The 21,882-nt window shown below is 43.5% G+C and overlaps 1 protein-coding gene across 3 annotated transcripts in view; it reads left to right on the top strand.

The window, feature by feature from the left end:
• The window catches only part of VWA3B (von Willebrand factor A domain containing 3B), a 167,338-nt gene that overhangs the window by 74,615 nt on the left and 70,841 nt on the right, over positions 1-21,882 (top strand). For 2 of the 3 annotated variants that reach the window (XM_080684535.1, XM_080684537.1), the window contains 5 exons: positions 4,546-4,700; positions 7,684-7,822; positions 9,057-9,188; positions 10,426-10,524; positions 13,571-13,753. In XM_080684535.1, coding sequence (XP_080540661.1) covers positions 4,546-4,700; positions 7,684-7,822; positions 9,057-9,188; positions 10,426-10,524; positions 13,571-13,753 — 708 coding nt within the window. The remainder of the gene's footprint in view (positions 1-4,545; positions 4,701-7,683; positions 7,823-9,056; positions 9,189-10,425; positions 10,525-13,570; positions 13,754-21,882) is intronic. The other variant, XM_080684536.1, reaches the window with a different exon arrangement.

Raw genomic sequence — 21,882 nt, 5'->3', positions numbered from 1 at the left:
GGGCTAGCCACTGGAAGGGTGTGTGCATGTTGAGAACCTTTGAAAGCTGTAGTTCCATTGTGCCAATGGGTCGGGAAGGAGCGTAGCTTCTCTAAGTGCCCGACTCTGGCTCCCAGGGAAGGATAAGGATCTATAGTAACAGCTCCTAAACACTAACACACGTGAGTCAGAGGGTCTGGGGTTTGAGCCAAGAATGTGCATTTAGATCAAAGCCTCAGATGATGTGGAAGCGTCTGGTCCAGGGTCCACACTTTGAGAAATGCTAGATGTAAATAGAACCCAAACTGTCAAAAGTTCAGAATTATGGAAAGACTAAAAAGTCTCACAATATGAAACAGGACATGAGGATAAAATGAATATTCTAAATGTATCTAAACTGAAGAAAAGCTCTAAGAGGAGGTAGGAAAGGCCCAGGTACCCACTGGGAAGTGAAAGCCAAAATGCCAGCAACGGAGCAGACATGACTGGGAGAGGAAGTCGGGGTCCCTCTCAAAGGCAGGCCACTCTGTGTATCTTTAATCTCCAGTTCAAGGCCAAGATCGTCACTGAGAAGGCTGTCAAGTCGGAAGTGAAACCCCAGGCTCTCCACCACATAGGCTGGCTGGCCAAGGCTCCTCGAGGAAGGGCCTTTCTCTCAGGACTGAAGACCGCTCGATGCATGTTTGCTCTTTTACTGCTGTGTCCTGACAATGAACTGCAAGGAGGAGAATAGAAAAACGGAATTAGGAGGAAAATGCAGAATTGACGCAGACTTGTTTCCTGGAATATATGCTGGCTGTAGAGCAATTCTGCGCTGGGGGGACATCTCGCCTGTTGCCTCCCCCAGACAGTTTCCTGATTTTGTAGACATCATTCAGTAATGTCATTAGTTCAGTAAATAAGCATAACTAAATGTTCATTTTAAAAGGTACACTAGGCCCTGGCTATTTAAGAATATGAATCGTCAGAGAGAAGGCGGGAGAGGGGGTGGTGGTGATAAGAAATCAACCAAAGGACTTGTATGCATGCATATTAGCATAACCAATGGACACGGATACTGGGACGGTGGGGGCTGGTCCTGGGGGAGAGCGTGGCGGGGGGGTGGGGTCAATCAGGGAAAAAGGAGACATATGTAATATTTTAAAGAATAATAATAATAATAAAAAAAGAATACGAATCCTTGCCCATTTGGACCTAGCTTACTGCCTCTTCCTGGCCGTGCGGAGGTGCACTCAGGCCTCTCCAACACAGATTTCTCCTTCTTCCCTCGACAGTTTTATATGAAATTTTATAGGGAAAGTTTGAATAATTTGGCTTATAAATGAGGAATATTTTGCCTCAATTTTCTTGTGCTAATAAATAATAATATGGTAAAAGTTGAGAAGTATACAATATCTTTCAAAAATATTGATGAAAAAAAGGGACAGTTTTATTTTTAGTATTTGGGGCTACATATCTGAAACCAGATTTATGCCTAAAATTGTGATGTGTATAAGGTAGGGAGAAACTGAGGCTGTGAAAAAGGTAGATTATTTAGGGTTCTCCCAGACTACCATTGGCAGGGCCTCATAATCTCTTAACTATAAAAACCAGTTTGTAGGTACTGATCTAGGAATAAATGACTAAAAAGGCCTCGCTGTGTAGCATTTCCAAGATAATGAGCTGGTGGGAGGAGGAGACAGAATTCATTTCTAATTAGGACATTTCAGGCAAGGTCTAGTAACGTGAAATTTCGGGGCACCCCTGAAATCACATCACAGGCACGGTTGCCTATGCTGCTCGCGTACAAAGCCAGGCCTGATGTTCCCAAACCTACTCTGGTCTCACCGTCTGTTCCTCTAACAAATGTTTATTGAGCCCTTGCTCTATACCCGGCAGTCTGGTTTGGGAGAAAGTGCACCAGATTTGGAGTAAGGAGACCTGGGTATGAACAGTTTCTACCAGTTACTAATTATGAGATGTTGAGCAATAATTTAGCCTTGTTTAGTCTCACTCTCCACATCTGTAGTAGGTGGTGTAAAGTCCAAATGAAAAGAAATGCATGTCTGAGCACAGAGCCTCGCGCCCAGGAGATGCCCAGCAGACATTGCCTGCCTTCTTTACTAAGCGCATGAGGACTCAGCATTGAGCACTTATGGAATGCCCATGTGCTTTACACAGAAGTTGCATATTTGTGCTCTCACATCACACACGACAAAGCAAAGTCACAGGGCCTCCGAAAGGTGAGGCAACTCACCTGATACCTCATGGCAGGTGGAGGCCGAGTTTGCACTCAGATCTGCGTGGCTCTCACACGGTGCTTTCCCCATTCTGAAACTCTGCTGCCTGACCCTGGATTCACGCACCATATGGTTTGGTGTGTTTCTACTTGGGAGTGTGTAAGGCACAGTGGGCAGAGGCTGCATGTTGGGATTGAGTAGACAGACTCTTGTGGGTGCCATCCCAGGAACATGGTGAGAATGAGAGGGCATCCTTCGCCTGGGGCTGCGGGGAGATGTGCTTCCCCTCTGCCCGCCTTGGCAGCATCAGGGCTGATTTTATCAACGCCCTCAACCCTGTTCGCATCAGTCACCACAGGGCCCCTGAATCTCACTCATGTGTGGCTCTGACCGCCCTTTCCCGAGCCTCCTCCCTTTCTCTCTGACTCCCCGAACCCGCCCACTGTGCCCTCTGGACATAGAAGTCATCCGCAAACCCCTGGAGCCGCAGGTGATCTGAGAACCCTTCTGCTCCTCTGGGTTCTCTCTTGTGGACCCTGGTTTCACTCTCCTTCTCCTGTGGGCTGGGGGTGGGCAGGGGTGGGCAGTAGCCTCTTTGCTCCTCTTTGCTGCTTCTTGATCATTCTCCTGCCTTCTTCCCATGTCATCAGAATGTACCACGCACTACACCTTCTGTGGCTGTCACCTACTGTGCCCCAGGCCTCCTCTGTCAGTCCTTGACGATTAAGCTTGTGGCTTGCTGTCACTGGCCCTGTTTTAATTCCTAGTGATGTCAATACCATGTAGATGGCCTGACCTTTCACTTCTCTGACCTTTCACTTCTCTGACCTACTCTTCTCCAATGACGTTCTCCTCTACTCCCTACATACCACTTCTGTCATAGGCTACCACTGACATTGTCATTACAAATAGCTGTGTAATCATAACCCATATAATCAATTCCAAAGGTCCACTGTTTGATCACTTTTTTTAGGTCATTTCCTCTGCTGTCCTAATTGCATCAACCTTTCAACCCCACTGGGATGTCTGATTTGTTGTTTCTGCCATCTTCTCTCTGTTCTCTCTATCCTTTAGTCCCCCTCACATCCTCAACTACTTTTTCTCTCTTACATTCTTGCACTCCCTGGCAAAACCCCACCCCTGGTTAAATCCACTTCTGCCATTTCTGCCGTATACCTGTGCAGATGACTCCAGTGGGTGAAGGAGGAGAAAAACACAGCCATGTGTCTGGCTTCACTTTCAATCCCTGACCTGTAACTTCAGGCGGGTCTTTTGTGCTGCACCACAGTCCCATGTCCTCTCCCAGTGCATGCAGACTCTCATCCTGCCAGATGTCTACTTCCTTCTTCCTCTTCCAACTTCAGCATCTTCTCTGTGCTCGCTCTCAGCAGGCAACCTTGTTCCCGTTGCACTGAACTTTGAAGTGAACATCCATGAACACCTACAAACTGCTACAAATCTCCTAGCATCTGTGTCTGGATGTTCTCTTATTTCTTCTAGGATGGCTGACCGCCCTTGCTTCTGTCTAAGCCCAACCCCTCCATGTGTGCACTGATTCCAATTTCCTCATTCATTCATTCTCCCCCTTTCTAATTCATATAGTCAGTATTGCCCTCCTTTCTAGATCTTTTCCATCAGCATATAAACATGGTGCTATTTGTTCCATCTTAAATATAGCCTGTTCATCCTCTACTGGCCTCCAGCTCTGCCTCCTTAACCTCATTCCTTAGCTCCTCTCTAGAATTCAATCCCCTAAGAGTTTTATACATTCCCGCTCTCCAATTCTGCACTTCTCACACATTCTTGAATGCACTCCAGTCAGGCAAAGGCCCCCTCTCCACCAAAACCCACTTTGAAGGGACACCTGAGTTGCTGAATCCAGGGATCAATTCTCAGTCTCTTTCTGTTATCAACATTTGATGTAGTTTGGTTACTTCCTTGAATTCTCTTACTTACAAAAAATGCACTATCCTGTTTTTCCTTCTATCTCACTTCCACTCTTTCTCAGCATTCTTTGTTAGTTCTTTCCCAGCTAAATGCTGAAGGCTTCAAGGCGCCGTCCTCAGACCTCTTCCTGTCTGCACAGTGTTCCCCTGCTGGAAACATTAGCTTCTCTGGGGCACAGATGGGGTTGCACACATCGTTCTGACATCATTCATGATATCTAGCAGAGGCCTCCATATAGAGCAGACCCCAGTGCATGCTTGGTTGAACCAACAGTGGAATGATTTTACGTGGGAATGAGAGTTATGAGCTGTATGACTGAGGCAGAGATGGAGGTGCCATCTGGAGACTTTTCGTGGTGGAATGGTTTCTGAGTGGCTTCTGTCCTTTGTTGTTTCCTTAGGAGACCAACAGGAAGACAGTCCATGCGAAATACTGTAGCAGATTTGTCCATGCTCCCTGGAAGGATGGGAGGTTGGTCCACGTCTGCATTACCAAGGAGAAGTGCACGTGGTATACCGAGAGAATCCATGTGGTCCTGGCCCAGATCCAGCGCAGGTTGGTGTGTTTGCAGGAGGGTACAAGAGGTCTGGTCTCTCTGAATTCAAATCTGCTTGACCTCTTTCTAAAAGCGTAACAAAGAGAAATGGCCAGTAAACATGTTAAGTCAAGTTTGCTTTGCTGGTGGCCTTGTTGTTAATACCAAAGGGTGATGTTTGGATTCAGATTCTTAAAAACAGCAAAGGTGTAGTTAACATGCTGGTTGTTCATTACTGTAAGCAGCTAAGGAATGCTTCTCCTCAGAGTTGTGGGTGAAGGTATATTGAGACTATATTCCATCTGTCTTCTTGAATATTACATTTCAGGGTGACTGTTACAATGTTAAACATTTTATTATAGTGGGAAAATTTATATGGATACTAGAGGCCCAGTGCACGAATTTGTGCACCAGTGGGATCCCTTGGCCTGGCTGGCAATCAGGCCAATCTCACCCAGTCCCAATTGGGGCTGGCCAGGGGGAAGAATCGGGGGAAGTTGGCTGGCTGTGGGAGGTTGGCTGTGGGAGCGCACTGACGACCAAAGGGCAGCTCCTGCATTGAGCATCTGCCCCCTGGTGGTCAGTGCATGTCATAGCGACCAGTCAACCGGTCATTCAGTCAACCAGTCCTAACGGTCACTTAGGCTTTTATATACACTGAGTGGCCAGATTATTATGATCTCTGAACGCATAATAATCTGGCCACTCAGTATATATCCTATCCTATATAATAAAAGGCTAATATGCAAATTGTCCCCTCAACCAGGAGTTCGACCAGTAGGCAGTCCAGCCAACCACCCATGTCCCCTCCCCCTGGCCAGGCTGGCCGGACCCCACCCATGCACGAATTCATGCACCGGGCCTCTAATACACACACACACACACACACACACACACACACACACACACACACACACAGGTTATTAGTGGCATAATAATCTGGTTGAGTGGCCAGATTATTATGCCACTCAGTGTGTACAGATATGCCTTTTAGAAATCAGCTAGAAATACCATCATGTGATTCCTCTCCACCCTGCTATTAATATTTGCTGTGGCCTCAACCTCAGACCCCTGGGGATGATCCACCTCATGCTTTCACCTCCCAAGGCTTAGACCCTGGGACAGCTTAGACCCTGAGGACCAGATCCATTCAGGTGCATGGGCTCCGGGGTCAGAGAGAGCTGGATTCTAATCCCCGCTCTGCACTTGCTGTGTGACCCTGGGCAAGTTCGTTGATGATTTTGGGCATCGGTTTCCTCGTTTATAAAGTGGGAATAGTAATGCCATTTAGAAATGTGTTCTATGGATTAGATTAGATACTAAATGTAACAAGTATAGGCGAGTACCTGCCTGCAGTAGCCGCTTGGAAGTGAGAGTTCCCTACTTCCTTCTGTGTTTTCAGACAGGTATAGGCTGCAGACACCTGTCTCCATATTAATTCTTTGGAGCCCCAACTTCTCAAAACCCAGTTGGTGACGGCTTATTGGTGAAGGGTTACTCAGAAAAACTAATCCTTATGTCTGGAGCCATCTCTGCCTATAGTTTCAAGGTTGACTTTTGGAGAGAATTGTTTGGATTTCAGGTCTGGGCAAAAGGATGCTGCTTAGAAGACATTCTGCCTGGCAGCTGCCAGGTCTTTTGTCCCTCTGTTTCCCATGGAGAATTGGTATTATCTCTCCCTTAAATGCTTGTGGAAGTCACCACTGAAGCCATCTGGGCCTGGAGTTTTTCTTTGTGGGAAGGTTTTTAATTAGGTATTCAATTTCTGTAAATGCTCATAGAGCTGATATTGGTAACTTGTCATCTTTATTTTCTAAGCAGTCTGGCTAGAGGTATCCATTTTATTCATCTTTTCTTTTGGTTTTGTTGTGTGTGTGTGTTTTTTTTCTTTGTAGGGTCTTCTCCTTTTTATGCCAAATTGTTACTCTCACTCTTTTTATTTCTTTTCACTTACTTTATGTTTAAGTAAGGATGGATATCACTGATTTGAGACCTTTCTTTCTAGTATAAAACATTTATTTTTCTTTGTTTATTTTGTTTTTTGTTTTGCTTTTATTTTATTATTTTTTTTTATTTTTATTGATTTCAGAGAGGAAGGGAGAGGGAGAGAGAGATAAAAACATCAATGATGAGAGAGAATCATTGATCGGCTGCCTCCTACATGCCCCCTACTAGGCATCGAGCCTGCAACGTGGGCATGTGCCCTTGACCGGAATCAAATCCAGGACCCTTCAGTACACAGGCCAACACTCTATCCACTGAGCCAAACTGGCTAAGGCATAAACATTTATTTTATAAACTTTCCTCTGAGTAGCTCTTTAGCTGTCTCTCACAAATTCTATTATGTTGTATTTCATTTCATTCGATACTCTCCAGAGTCTGTCCTACCAGTTCTAGTTGCCTAGGCCTTGCTGAACTCTGAACTCAGTTTCAGGTGTTTTTCCATTCGCTGCTCCCTCACCCAGGCTTTGCCTGCAGCCATGAATGTAAGTTTGCATCCTGTGATGGGAGCCCAGCCCATCCCGAAGCAGCCCTGCACACACAGCGGCCTGGTGCTTGGTCACTGCAGGGACCTGGGGTGCCTGGCATTGTGCATGAGGTCCATCGAGGCTTCAGGAATGCGCTGGTGTTACCAGCGGACTGTGGTCAGCAGGGTTAGAAGGAAAATGGTCTGAAGCCATAGCTGAGGGCTTCAAACTTTCAGATGACTGCAAATAATTTACTTTTGACTTTTGGAACCCAGTATTGGATTTATTTTCTGTCACGTTAATTTTCCTGGTTCTGTTTTACTTGGAATGACGATGGTTCGGGGAGAGGGAGTCAATGAGGGAACCAGCCCCAATGTAGGATTGTCCTCAAAAAGCCTTCAACGTGAGAAATCCATCCTCAGGAGATTGTATGTAACAACGCAGCCCGGCTCCGCCTCCGTCTCGTGAAGCTCTTAGGAAGGTGCTCTTGCACCACAGGCCCTAACCATTCATGTTCAAACTATTTCCTGCCTAGGATTGAATGGCTACAGGCTGGGAGTCGAATCCTCTTTGGGAAAGTGTATAAGGACTGCGTCTACATCCTCATTGATACGTCTCACTCAATGAAGGGCAAACTGGACTTGGTGAAGGACAAGATCATCCGGTTTATGCAGGTTAGATGAGCTAGCAGCCCATGCACTGGGGCCTGTGTATCGTGAAAACATCTCCGCTGGGCATCACTGCTGTGGGAACAGAGGTACACCGGGGAGGTCTGCACTAAAAAAGTCCACAGGAAAGCCAGTCATTTCAGAAAAGGCTCCTTTCCCCGGGAGAACCCCAGTTCTCAATGGCAAGCAGACCTTCCTTTGGCGGGTCCTTTCTGTAACACGTGGGCTACCAAGGGAGCTTCTGTGTCCACTGCTCCAACTTTCTCTGTCCTGAGGTCTGTGGCATGCACACATCTCCATGGTTTCGTCTGTAGGTCACACTGAAATTTTAATTCCCAGGGGGTAAGGGTGCTGTGTGCGTGCGCAGCCTGGCGGTCAGGAGCTTCCCGTGCTCGCTCCGCCTGGCTGCCTCTGGCTTGTAGGCCTAAAGCAGACACCGTGCATCCTAACCCCAAGTTCCCACACCTGGAAATGGGCACCACAGCACTGTCATGGGCCAGCAGCAGTGAAGTATTAAGCACAGAAAATACCTGGGGGGCGTGGACTACTACAAAGTGCAGCTTTTCATTGGGAAAACCTGTTGGAGAAATAGAGGCTGATGGGAGGCAAGGGAGCAGATGTGTTATGGGGTCATAGCCCAGCCAGAAAGATGGCCAACGTGGAACTCTGCTTCGGATTTCTTTTCTGAAGCATATTGCATTTAGTGGCAGTACTTGGTGTATCATCAATATCAGTATTAGAGACAACATTTAATGTCACACTACATATAAACTTATATATATGATACATAATATATATTCATGCTTATATACATTTGTAAAGGTTTACTATCTAACCAGGGGTGGGCAAACTTTTTGACTCGAGGGCCACAATGGGTTCTTAAACTGGACCGGAGGGCCGGAACAAAAGCATGGATGGAGTGTTTGTGTGAACTAATATAAATTCAAAGTAAAGGAGTGGAGGGGAGAGCAAGAGAACCCTCCGCTCTTTCGGCTCTGTGGGCAGGATAGAACAGCCGAATGGGCCGGATCCGGCCTGTGGGCCGTAGTTTGCCCACGGCTGAAAACTGTGTATAACTTACCTAAAAGCCTCTTGTACTAGAAAAGATTTTCTCTGTTGAATGTAATTTTTACCTTCTAGAACTGAAAATAGATATCATGGTGATTAAAACTTATCAAACCATGACCTGTTCTAATATGTTTGAGTGGTTTGATGGTTATATAATAATTGTCTCTTACAGGAACAGCTGAAATTTAAAAGGAAATTCAATTTTGTGCAGTTTGATGCCCAAGCAGTTGCTTGGCGGGAAAAACTTGTTGAAATCAATGAAGATAATTTGCAAAGGGCTCAGTCCTGGGTTAGAGACATGAAGGTGAGAAGGAGGCTGGGCTGGGAGAAGTGGCCACCCTGGATCACTGCTGAGCTGATCCTGGGGAAATGCCGGAGGAAGTGCTCTGAGCTCCAAGGATGGCAGTGGCTTCACACACATGCTCATCTGGTTTCCTCAGGTCACATGAACCCAGTCTCAGTGGTCTGTGTCTTCTGAGGGTGTGGTCCTCTCAGCAGCTCGGAGCCCAGCCCCAGCCTGTTCCTCCGCAGGTGTCAGGGCTTGTTGCTCCCTCTTTCCTTCCTCCGCTGTCCTGGTTTCCACCAGGGCCCAAGGGTGGCAGGTGCCCTCCCCACTTCCACCACGTGCAGACTGAGGCTTTGGTTCTGTAGGGAGGCAGACGGGAGGGGCTCTGGAGAAACAGGTCGCTGCGCCTCTCCCCGTCCTGCACCATGAAGGAGGCGTTCTCGGGACTCTTCCAGGCTCTTCCGTGAGCACCGGGGTTTGTGGTGAAAAAGCCAAGAGAGCAGATTGCCCTGTAGCTGTGGCATCCAGGCCGAGTACACCTGGGCAGCACTACCCATTTGCAGGCGTCCCAGAAAAACTCTTCCTGCCAGTGCCTGGCTACATCCTGGCCGGGAAAGCCGCTGTGTCCCTCCTGACGGCAGGTGCCGTCTTGCCCCCTATTTTGGCCAGTGGCCACCCTGTGCCCTCTGGTGGGTGTGACAGCCGCCCGTGCCGGCCACTTGTCTGGCTTTTTTTCACTGTGAGTTTTGGAGTGGCACTCGTGCCAGTGCTATGCATCCCTGGACAGAAACCACAGGACTTTTTAAAACTTACAGTTTCTTCGTTGTACCTCCAGATCGCTAATGATGGCTCACTCGTGTTTGTGAATACTGGTGTCCGGAATGAGTCCTGGTTTGAAACAAACATATCCCCGCCGAGAGTGCTCAGGCTGCAGGTCTAAGCCATGCTGACAGCAGAATGAGCAGTGGCTGCGTTAGCACCTCACACAGACATAGGACTCAGAGCTCTGCAGTCAGGACAGGGAGTCCCGGCCCTGGCTTCCCCCAGCTCTGGGACCGCAGGGAGAGGCCTGACAGCACACCCAGGGGCTGGTTTCTTGGAACGCCTGGGCTTAAATTATTATCTCAATATCATTTTCACATATCTTTTATTTCACAAGTACTTTCCTTTCTTTCTGGAAGCAGAACATAACATTTGTTTGAGATCTTTTTGAGATTCAAGTTGTGTGCTGGCTATCTCTCCCTCTTTTCTGTAGGTCGGGAGTTCCACAAACACTCTGCATGCCCTGCAAATTGCTTTTGCTGATGAAGAAACACAAGCAATCTACCTTTTGACAGATGGGAGACCTGACCAGGTACTTATAAGAGCTGGGGACAAAGAGGGACTCACTAATGCCCTGAAACTCGATGCCGAGAAGGGATTGGGGGCCTTTTAAACTGCCATCTAAAAGCTGTCGGAAGGTGTCTCCTTGGCTGAGGGTCCCAGAACTGAGGTGAGAAGATACTGGAGCAATTCCTTTGTCTAAGGAAGCATTGAGGACATTTATGTGGCCTTGAGTGCTGTCTGGTACATGGTCACACACCCACAGGCCTGGAGACAAAGCCATATTAGGAGCTCTCCGCCTCCCATTGAACTCTGGTTTACATTTTATTATAAACGAAGAGGGAGAAGGTTCTTTTTCTTTTTTCTTTTGGGGACTCTGAATCTAAACATGTAACTGCACAACGCCCTTGGTTTTACCCCTAATGTTAACTCAGTGATCATTTAAATGAAAGCCTGCCTTTATAGTGGAATGTTCTTTCTTTTGTTTAGCCTGACTGGAAATATTTGAAAGTTTTAGCGGAGTCTGGTCATCTTCTTCTGAGCGTTGTGAATGAGAGACTAATGCTCTGGGCATTAAGTAAATACACAAATTTGCAGGCCAGTGCCCTGTAAATGAACCACTAGAGTGAACTGGCACCCACTTGTCTCCTTCATTGTGAGCTGTGTGCATGTGAAGACAGCTAGGCAAATAGTGTACCATACCCTGTGTCCAGTGGCCCAGGGATGAAATAGTAGAGCAACTGGGCGCACTGCGGCGTTGGACTTACTGAGTCAGAGGCAGTGTATGTAAAGTTGTACTTGACATGGTTTTCCCATACGCGTCACTGCGCTTTCTCTCAGAAGCAGGGTGTTGTGCCCTGTTATGTTCTACATGTGGCGCCAGGTGTGAGGCTGCAAAGGTGACTAGATCGCTGCTTAGGGAAGCTGGCACTGTAAGGGACACGCAGCACGCATCCAGTTAACCCCACACAATGGGCATGCTTGTGCTCTGCGATGTCTGAGTAAAGAGAAGCCAGGCAAGTTTCCACCGAGGAGGGGGCATTCCGCTGCATCTGGCAAGAGGAGAAGGAATTTTGTAAACAGAGGAGGTGACTGGTATCCTGGGCAGAAGGAACAGAGGGGCTGTTCAGAGAAACAATGTGAGAACAAGGCAATGAGAGAAGAGTGTCAGGCAGAGCCTTGAAAGTTAGGTTGGGGAGACTGTGAAGGTCCTTGAAGGCCACATGGAAAGGGTGGGTTTCACCACAGCCAGGGAGGGGTGCTCAGAGGAGCATATGGTTCTGTCCACTGGTGTGTTACAAATATGCCTGTCAGTGCCAGGGAAAAACGAGACCTTGATCGACTGGTCAGGGCCTACCTGGGATAGAGCATCAGAAAGGGGGACATGGAGACTCTCTTCTGAGATGAGATAATGGAAGTGGCCTCAAAGGACTCTGTGACCAATTTGGGAGGGGGTTGTGGGGCTGGCCGAGTGAGGGGAAGTGGGAGCAAGGGAGAAGAGGTCAAGCTGACTGATTTCTGGTTATAATGATTATGTTGTTAACTGACTTAATTTAATGAAGGTTTGGAGGTTGCTGGTGGAGGAAGCCGAGTGTGAGCACTTGTAGTTCCTGGATGCCAAGAAGCCCCTAGAAACAGGGGCTGGAGGGTCTGATTTGAAAGTCATCTGGACAAGAGGTCCTTTTGTTCTTAGCAAACTCCCACTGATTTTATTGCAATTTAGAAAATATGGACAAGCACAAGCATAAGAAAGAACAAAAGTTAAATCATTCATAAGTTAATTTTGCTTTTAAAAAATCTAATATGTGCAAATTTTTCAAGTCATGCGAAATTCTTAAGAAACATCATTCTCAATGACTGCATCATATTCCATTATAGATTTAATAAAAAATCCACCTTCAAAATTACTTTGTTTATTTAATTTTTGAATAGTAATACACTGATATGGTGTAAATTACAAAGGTACAAAAGAACATACAGAGAAAATTCTTCTACTTCCTGTTCACCAGGTAAGAGGCAATGGATGTGACCAGTGTCTCCTCTCTTCTTTCAGAGATAGTTTGTTTGCAAGCAGATATGTACTTGTACATACATTTTCTTTAAAATATGCAAGTGGTAGTATGTTACACCACAGCTCTGAGGACCTTTATTAATAAAACAATATAAAGAGTTTCCTCATTGTCTTATAGCTGCCTACTCTTCTATCACGTGGCTACTTTGCCATGTCCCCTGAAGATGGACATTTAGGTTGTTTTCGATCTTTCTGTTATGAACAAGGTTGCAAAAGTAGCTGTGCCTATATATCGTTGTGCACATGTATGAGATGTGTGTAGGGTAAATTCTGAGAGGTGGACTCAGGCAAAAGGTATATATTTTGATAGATACTACCAAATAGCACCCCCCTCCTCCAAGAAGATGTACCAGATAACACCCCTGCTAGCAGGATATTGAGAAGGCACAGTCTTTCCAAAGCTACTTCACAAGATGGTGTGAGGGTTAACTGGGACACTGTGCCCCGATAGAGTGCCCAGCACACAGAAGGACACTTAATGGCTCTTGATTTTCTCTCGTGGGAGACACTGACCATGGCTTGTCTGGAGCTGGAAATTGCTATATTGGTGGAGATCGTTGGAAGCCATGTGAATATCCAGTGTCCCCACTCTGTGGCATCCCTATTGTCAGGAAGTTCTACTCATGGCCTCTGACTGCTGTACTTTAGGGGGTCTCATGCATTGCCCAACACCTTAAAGGCATGGATTCTAAGTTTAGGCGCACCTAAAGCTGAGGGTCTCGGTTAGCTAAGTTTTCCTCCCACATTCTTTTCCCACCCACAGAGGGTGAGGGCCATGTCATTGGTCTTTGTGCTCTCACTATCTGGCAGTGCTTGTTTCCTCACTGAACTGAATTGATACCTTGCTAAGAAGCCACTCACTGCCTGCTAATAGGTAATTACTAGTTGAGCTTTCACTATCTTTGAGCAAATGCTAAGGGATTTTACATCTTATTTTTTTTCTTTCTCTTTTTCTTTCTTTCCATCTCCTCTTTGCCTCTCTCTCTCTCAAAACTTATCATTTCAGCCACCTGAAATGGTTATAGACCAAGTCAAATTTTTTCAGAAAATTCCTATTTATACCATTTCCTTCAATTACAATGATAAGATGGCGAATGACTTTTTGAAAGAACTTGCTTCTTTAACTGGAGGAGAGTTCCATTCTTACAAAGTGGGCTGCAAGGATCCCTGTCCTCCGGAGGCTGTTCAGGTAAGAGCTTGATGAGCTGAGAAGAGTGTTCGCTTAACTGAACATTACAGTCTGGAGGCCCAGGGACCACACCTTACCTGGGAAAACAGCAACCATAAGCCAGTGAAGTCGCGCAAATGGATCCCTTAATGGTGAGTACACCAGTGTCTCTCTAGGACCAGCTGGGCTAGGGCACAGATGAACATGCAGATTCCTGGGTCCCCCTGTGGAGCCACTAAGTCAGGCTCTAGACATAGAACCCCAAGGCCTTGCTATATTTGGTTTTCTTCTAAGCTTTTTATTGTGGAAAGTTTCAAACTTAACAAAAGTGGAAGAGTACCCATTCCCCCATGTACCCTTCAGTCAAATTAAATAATTATAAACATTTTGCTAAACTTCAGGAATCTGTATTTTTAACAAGCAACCCAAGGGATCTATATGTGAAATCTGTTAGACACTGCTGTTTATGGACATGTGGGATACTTTCAAAAAATTCAGGTACTAGTTAGTTGTATTCTGACTTCTTTGAATTATATAACCATGTGACCATCTGATGAAGCAATTCATTCTAATGGGCTAATGGGAGAAAGTAAATAAAATTCTATTTTTAAATTTTCCAGTCTTGACCTGAGGATATATATTTCAAGAATGCCCTTTTAGAGAATGTGTTTTTCATCTCATTGTCTGTCCTGAGGAGTGAGCCAGAATACTGATTAGTACTTGGATGTGATGAAACCACTGGGTTCTGGGGAATAAATCATCCAAGAGGACTGTAGGTAACAGAACTCAGAGTCCACACAGAGATGGAAACAGTGACTATTCCCATAAACTAGACTGGAAAACCTTATAACTCTATGGGCAATGGGTGGAATATAGAAAAGGGTCTTGCCTCAGTATTGGGAGCAACCAAACACTGATCCAGCTCTGCCTAGAAAATCTTAAATGCAAGGACCAAAAGGATCAAACTGTTTCCAAAGATCTTTACTGAATCCCTGAACAAACCTCAAGAATAAGTATAGGAAAGCAAAAATATCCACCACTCAACAAAGTAAAATTGAAAATTTCTGATATCCAATCAAGTAGTACAGGTATGCAAGAAGCAGGAAAATATAGGTGAATAATGAGAAAATGTAAGCAGAAAAATAAAAACACACCCATAACTGGCTCAGATGTTAGTGTACTAAAACAGTTAATGTTATTGTATTAGATACCTTTGCAAAGTTAGGGAGAAACATGGATGATACAAGTAAGGTACAAATAGAACTTGTAAAGATTAGAAATAGAAAACTACAGTGTATGAGATGAAAAATACATGGAATGGGATGAACAGATCATATATTGCAGAACAAAAGATTGAAACTATCCAAATGTAATACAGAGAAGAAAAAGAATCAAAACAACAACAAAAGAACAAAAACAAAAAAAGAGGTATCAGTGAGCTAAGGGAAAGTTCAAGTAGTCTACTAGATGTGTAATTGAAGAAATAGTGGCCATAAAATTTCCAACTTGGATTAAAACTATAAACCCACAGATCCAAGAAACGTACTGAATCCCAAACACAAGGAATATAAATAAAACCACACCAAGTCACATCAGAATCAAACTTCTCAGAAACAATGGCAAAGAGAAAACAATAGGGAGCAAGAAGACATGTTATGCACAGAGGAATGGTATACATAAAGATGACAATAGGCTCCCCAACACAAATGATGCAAGTGGAAATACAGTGGAGTAATATTTTTTTTTAAAGTACTGAAAGAAAAACCTGTCACTGTGTAATCTATATGTTGTGAATAATCTATATGTTCTTTCAAAAAGGTAGGAGAAATAAAACTCTTAAAAATATACAAAAAACACCCTGGTCATTGTGGCTCAGTTGGAGCATTGTCCTGTACACCAAAAAGATTTCAGGTTAGATTCCCAGTCAGGGCACATACCCAAGTTACAGGTTCCATGGGTGGGAGGCAACCAATCAATGTGATGTTTCTCTCTCATATCCTTTACATGGAGGTCTCTCTCTCTCTCTCTCTCTCTCTCTCTCTCTCTCTCTCTCCCCCCTCCCTTCTTCTCTCCCTTCCTCCCTCCCTCTAAAACCAAACTTGCTGAATAGGTTCAATAGTAGAATGGAGATGACAGAATTATATCAGTGAACTTGAGGTCAAACAATAGAATTCTGCCAATCTGAACAACAGAGAGAAAATAGGCTAAACAAAGAAAAGAAAAGAACCACAGGGACCAGTGGGACAATAACAAAAGATCCAATATAGTATCATAAGAATTCCCCAAGGAGAGGAGGAAGTGAAAGACTATGTGAAGAAATAGTAGCTGAAAACTTCCAAAATTTGATGAAAAATACAAATACACAGGTTTGAGAAGCTAAGTAAACTCCAAACAGGATAATCCCAAAGAAACTCATGTCAAGGCACATCATAGTTAAACATTTAAAAATCAAAGACCAAAGAAAAAAATCTTGAAAATAGCCTGGAAGAAATGACACCAAATTGACAGTAGATTTGACAGAAGATTTCTCATCTGTAACCAAGAAGGCCAGTAAAAAAAAGTGGCACAGTATTTTTTATGTGTGACAAGTAAAGAGCCATCAACCACAAATTTTGTAGCTGATAAACATATCCTTCAGAAATGCAAAGGAAATGAAAATATTCTCAGACAAATAAAATTTAAAAGAATTTGTTGCTAGAAGACCTGCTCTTATATTGGCTATAATAAGTTCTTCAAGCAAAAGGAAATCATTAAAGAAGAAATCTTGGGACATCAGGAAGGAAGGAAAAAAGAGCAAAAGTACCCTATCTTATAAAAGAGTAATATGCAAATTGACCGTTACTCCAACACACAAGATGGCTGCCCCCATGTGGTCAAAGATGGCTGCCCCCATGTGCACACAAGATGGCCGCCACAAGATGGCTGGCAGGGGAGGGCAGTTGTGGGTGATCAGGCCAGCAGGGGAGGGCAGTTGGGAGGGACCAGGCCTGCAAGGGAGGGCAGTTGGAGGCGACCAGGCCTGCAGGGGAGGGCAGTTGGGGGCAACCAGACCTGCAGTGGAGGGCAGTTGGAGGGGGCAGGCCTATAGGGGAGGGCAGTTGGGGGAACCAAGCCTTCAAGGGAGGGCAGTTGGGGGAGACCAGGCCTGCAAGGGAGGGCAGTTAGGGGCGACAGGCCTGCAGGGGAGGGCAGTTGGGGGCAACCAGGCCAGCAGGGAAGGGCAGTTAGGGGCAACCAGGCTGGCAAGGGAGGGCAGTTAGGGATGACCAGGCCGGCAGGGGAGGGCAGTTAGGGGCAATCAGGCTGGCAGGGGAGCAGTTAGGCATCAATCAGGCTGGCAGACAGAAGCGGTTAGGGGCAATCAGGCAGGCAGGCAGGCGAGTGGTTAGGAGCCAGCAGTCCTGGATTGTGAGAGGGATGTCTGACTGCCCATTTAGGCCCGATCCTAATGGAATCGGGCCTAAATGGGCAGCCGGACATCCCTTGAGGGGTCCCAGATTGGAGAGGGTGCAGGCTGGGCTGAGGGACACACACACCCCCTTCCCCCCCATGCACGAATTTTGTGCACCAGGCCTCTAGTGAGTAGATATAACAGACTATCCTTTCCTCATACAATTTATTAATCATGTTTGATAATTGAAATAAAAATATAGTACTGTTGGTTACTCAAGACAATAATATTTAAAAGGGAGGAAGGTGAAGGGATCTAAATAGAATTGCAGTTTCTCTCAAAATAGAAAATATTGATTGCTAGTACACTTTTATAAATAACATACATATGTTGTGATATGCAGAGCAACCATTACCAAACCGTACAAAAAGATACACTCAAAAGCACAACAAATGAACCAGGATATAATTATATTTAAAAGTTAAAATAACCTGGAGAAAGGCAAGAAGAGAGAAGCAGAGGAACAAGACCAATGAAAACATACAGAAAACAATAAAATAATAGAAGTAAGTGCTAACATCAATAATAACTTTAAATTTAAATGTTCTAATTACATAAAAAATACATACTGGTAGAGTGGATAGAAGAACGTGACTCAGTTTTATGCTGCTTACAATAAACTCACTTCATGTACAGTGACAGAGGTGGGTTCAAATAAAAGGATATAAAAGACATACCATATAAATATTAAAAAGCTGTGCTGGCTAGGTTAATAACTAGTAAAGTAGACTTCAGAGCAAAGAAAATTTACATAATAATAAGAGAATCAATCCACCAGGAAAATATAAAGGTTCTAAGTATGTGTGCACAAACCAATACAGCCTTAAAAGACACGAAGCAAAAACTGATAGAATCAAAAAAACAAATGGATCAACATTATAAACTGATGAACAAAAAGATAGATACAGAGGCAGTAAAGCATCAAACAGACTGTCAAATTACAGCAATAAGGTTAGGGAGAGGTGGGGGAAATAAGAGATCAACTGAAGGACTTATATGCATGTATATAAGAGTAACCAACGGATGCAAAACATTGGGGGGTGAGGGCATGTATGGGAGTGAGGTGGGGGGGGCAATGGTAAGATATGTACACATATAATACCTTAATAAAAAAAAAAAGAAAAAAAAATTTAGTTGGGGACCTCAACATTTCCCTCTCAGCAACTGATAAAATTACTAGACATAAAATCAGCAAAAACAGAGAAGGTCTGAAAAACACAATCAACCATCAGGATCTAATTGATGTAGATATAACACTCTCCACCACAACAGTAGAATACACATTTTTCCAGTGCTCACAAAATATTCATCAAGATAGGCCATAAAATAGGTGATAAATCTCAACTAATCTAAAATCAACTAATTGAAATCACAGAGAGTTTGTCTTCTGACTGCTGTGAAATCAAACTAGAAATTAATAAAAGAACGATAGCAGGAATATGTCTTAACACATGGAATTTAAACAGCACAGTCCTAAATAATCCAGAAGTCAAAGAAGAAGTCTCAAAGGAAATAAAAAGTACTTAAAACTGAATGAAAACAAAAACACTACATATCAAACTATGTGAGATGAAGCTAAAACAGTGTTGGGAGTAAAATTTATAGTACTAAATGCTTATGTTGGAAACAAGGAAAGGTATTCAATCAACAATCTTAGTTCTTGCCCCAAGAAACTAGAACAAGAAGCAAAATAAATCCAAAGCAAAGGAAACAATTAAGAAAAGAGCATAAATCAATGAAATTGAAAATAGAAAAAAAACAAAAAACATAGGAAGCCAATGAGACAAAAAGCTCTTTTGGGGCAGGGGAAGGGAGGGGTGCTCAAGAATTGATAAAACCTCTTGGAAGGCTGATGAAGGCAAAAATAGCATTCACAAAGGAAAAAACAACCTTAATTTTCTATCAGAAATTAAATTAGATCTTGTAGTCATTAAAAAGATAAGAAAGGAATACAGTGGACAACTTACACTCATAAATTTGACAACTTAGAAAAAATGGATAATTTGCACAAAAACTACAAGCTACCAAAACTCAGGCAAGATAAAATAGACATTGTGAATAAATTGAATTAATAATTTCACAACTTCTGAAAAAGAAATACCCAGGCCCAGATTGCTCCATGGAGAATTTTACTAAACATTCAAAGAATAACTAAACCAATTTATTTAAACAAATAAAAGAGGAGGTATCATTTTCTAATTCATTTTATGAAGTCAGTAGTATCTCAAAAACCAAAACACCAAAACCAAAAGACAGTATAAAAATCTACATATCATGAACAAAAATGCAAAAATCCTCAATAAAACATTAGTACTCTGAATCTAGCAATGTATTAAAGAGTTATTCATTATGGTCAGAGGGGATTTATTCTAGGTATACAAGTCTGGCTCAACATTAGAAAATCAATGTAAGCAGTAAAATCCAAATCATTTAGTGTAATCCAGCATATCAACAGGTAAAGAAGTGAAATCATATGGTCATATTAATTGTGCATAAAAGGCCTTGACCAAAGCCAACATCTGCTCATGGTAAAAAAAAAAAAAAAAAACTCTCAGCAAAATAGGAATAAAAGGGAACTTCACAACTTACATCATTATAACACCTACTGCCCCGGCCCGCTGGGCAGCAACGAGGGCACGCAGGAACCACCTAAGAGAATGAAACAAACAAGGAACGCGAAGAACGGAGGCAAGACAGGGTTCTGATCAAGCCTCGTTTTTTATTCGAGCATTGCGGTATATAAGCACTCAGGAGGGGAGGGGTAGGATAAGGAGTTGCCATGGGATGATTGGTTGGGGACTGGGTATCTGTCCTAGCTGATTGGTTTTTCTGATGTGGGAGGTTCTTCTGGCCCTTGGCGCGCGCGCGCGTGCGGGCTTCTTGCGCGCGGGCTTTCTTTGTTCTTGCTTAATCAGGAAGTAGGCCTGATCAGGAAGTAAGACCGAATTCTGCTTTTATGGCTCCCGGCAACCTACAGCTAAAATCATACTTAATAGTGAAAGGTTGATTAATTTCCTCCTACGATCAAGAAAGAGACAAGGACATCCATTCTAACCACTCTTTACCCATGGCAACAAGACAATGAAGGAAATAAAAGGCATACAAGTTGGAAAGGAAGAAATAGAACTGTCCTTTTTTGTAGGTAACATATTGTCTACATAGAAACCCCCAAGAGATCTACAAAAAAACTTCTAGAACTATTGCTCAGCAATATCACTGGTTACATTCTAAGAGTGTCAAGCTCATTCTAAAATTTGTATGTCAAGACACAGGCCTTAGAAGAGCTAAAACAATCTTGAAAAAGTTTAAGTGGGAATAGAGCTTACTCTGTAGCTGCATTAATCAAGACAGTATGGCTTTGGTGGAGGAATAGACATATAGGCCAATGGAATAGAATGTGGAACTCAGAAATGTACTCATACAATATACCAAACTGATTTTTAACAGAAGTGCAAAAATAATAGAGGAAGTAGAGTCCTTTCAACAAATGGTTGGAGCAACTGGACATTCATAGGCAAAATAATGAACCTCAACCTACATCTCACCCATGCAGATAATAACTCAAAATGGAGCATCAACTTAAAGGTAAAACATAAAACTTTTAGAAAGAAATACAGGAAAAGAAACTGTGAGACCTCAGGCTATGCAAAGAATTTTTAGTCTTCACACCAAAAGCATGATCTGTGAAAGAAAATATTAATAAATTAGACCTCATCAAAGTTAAAACCTTTTGTGAAAGACCCTGTTAAGAGAATGAAAAGATTTGGAGAAAGTAACTGCAAACAACATAACTGACAGAAGCCTAGAATCTAGAATATATGAAGAGCTCTAAAACTCAGCAGTAAAGTCCAAATCATTCAATCAGAAAATAGGCAAAACACATACACAGACATTTCTCTGAAGAGCATATACGGATGGCAAATAAGCATATGAAGAGATATTCAATATCACTGGCCATTAGGGGCATGCAAATTGAATTGCCATGAGATATCACTACCTGCCCAGCAGAATTGCTAAAATAAAAAAATCTTGACAAAAGTTAGTGCTGGCAAGGATGAGGAGACACTGAATTGTTAATCAGTTGTATGTAATTGCTGGTGGGATGTAAAATGTTGCAGCCACTATAGGAAAGTTGGACAGTTTCCTTAAAAACTAATATTTAATTACTGTATGACCCAATACTTGCTCTCTTAGTCATACATTGCATAGAATAAAAACATATTCACCAAAAACCTGTACTTGAATGTTGATAGCAACTTATTTGTATTAGACAGACACACACAAGAACCCATATGTCCTTCAACAGATGAATGGTTAAATCAACTGTGGTATGTCCATATCCTAGAATGCTACTCAGTAATGAAAGGAATGAATTATTGATTCATGCCACAACTTGGATGAATTTTTGGAGAATTTTATTGACGGGAAAAAGCCAATCTTAGAAAGTTATATACTGTGTGTGCCGGGGTGTTTCTCAGCATCTAGAAGGGTTCAAGAATCTGGAGAAGGGCTGTGTGTAAATTAATAAAGAGACTAGACATGAAATATAAATTTGGAACACATGGGGGAGCCAGAGGAGACCTAGCTTCAGTAACCAAGTTCTCTCTATCTCCGGACCCAGGGCCTTTTAGTCCCACATTTTGGCCTATAGCAAAGCAGATATACATATCAAAGGCAAGGTTTGGTATACTGTAGGCAT

Source organism: Plecotus auritus, assembly GCF_963455305.1.
Source record: "Plecotus auritus genome assembly, chromosome: 8".
NCBI lineage: Eukaryota > Metazoa > Chordata > Mammalia > Chiroptera > Vespertilionidae > Plecotus > Plecotus auritus.
Note: the sequence above shows the minus strand (reverse complement) of the source record. Positions and strands in the feature narration are given on the sequence as shown.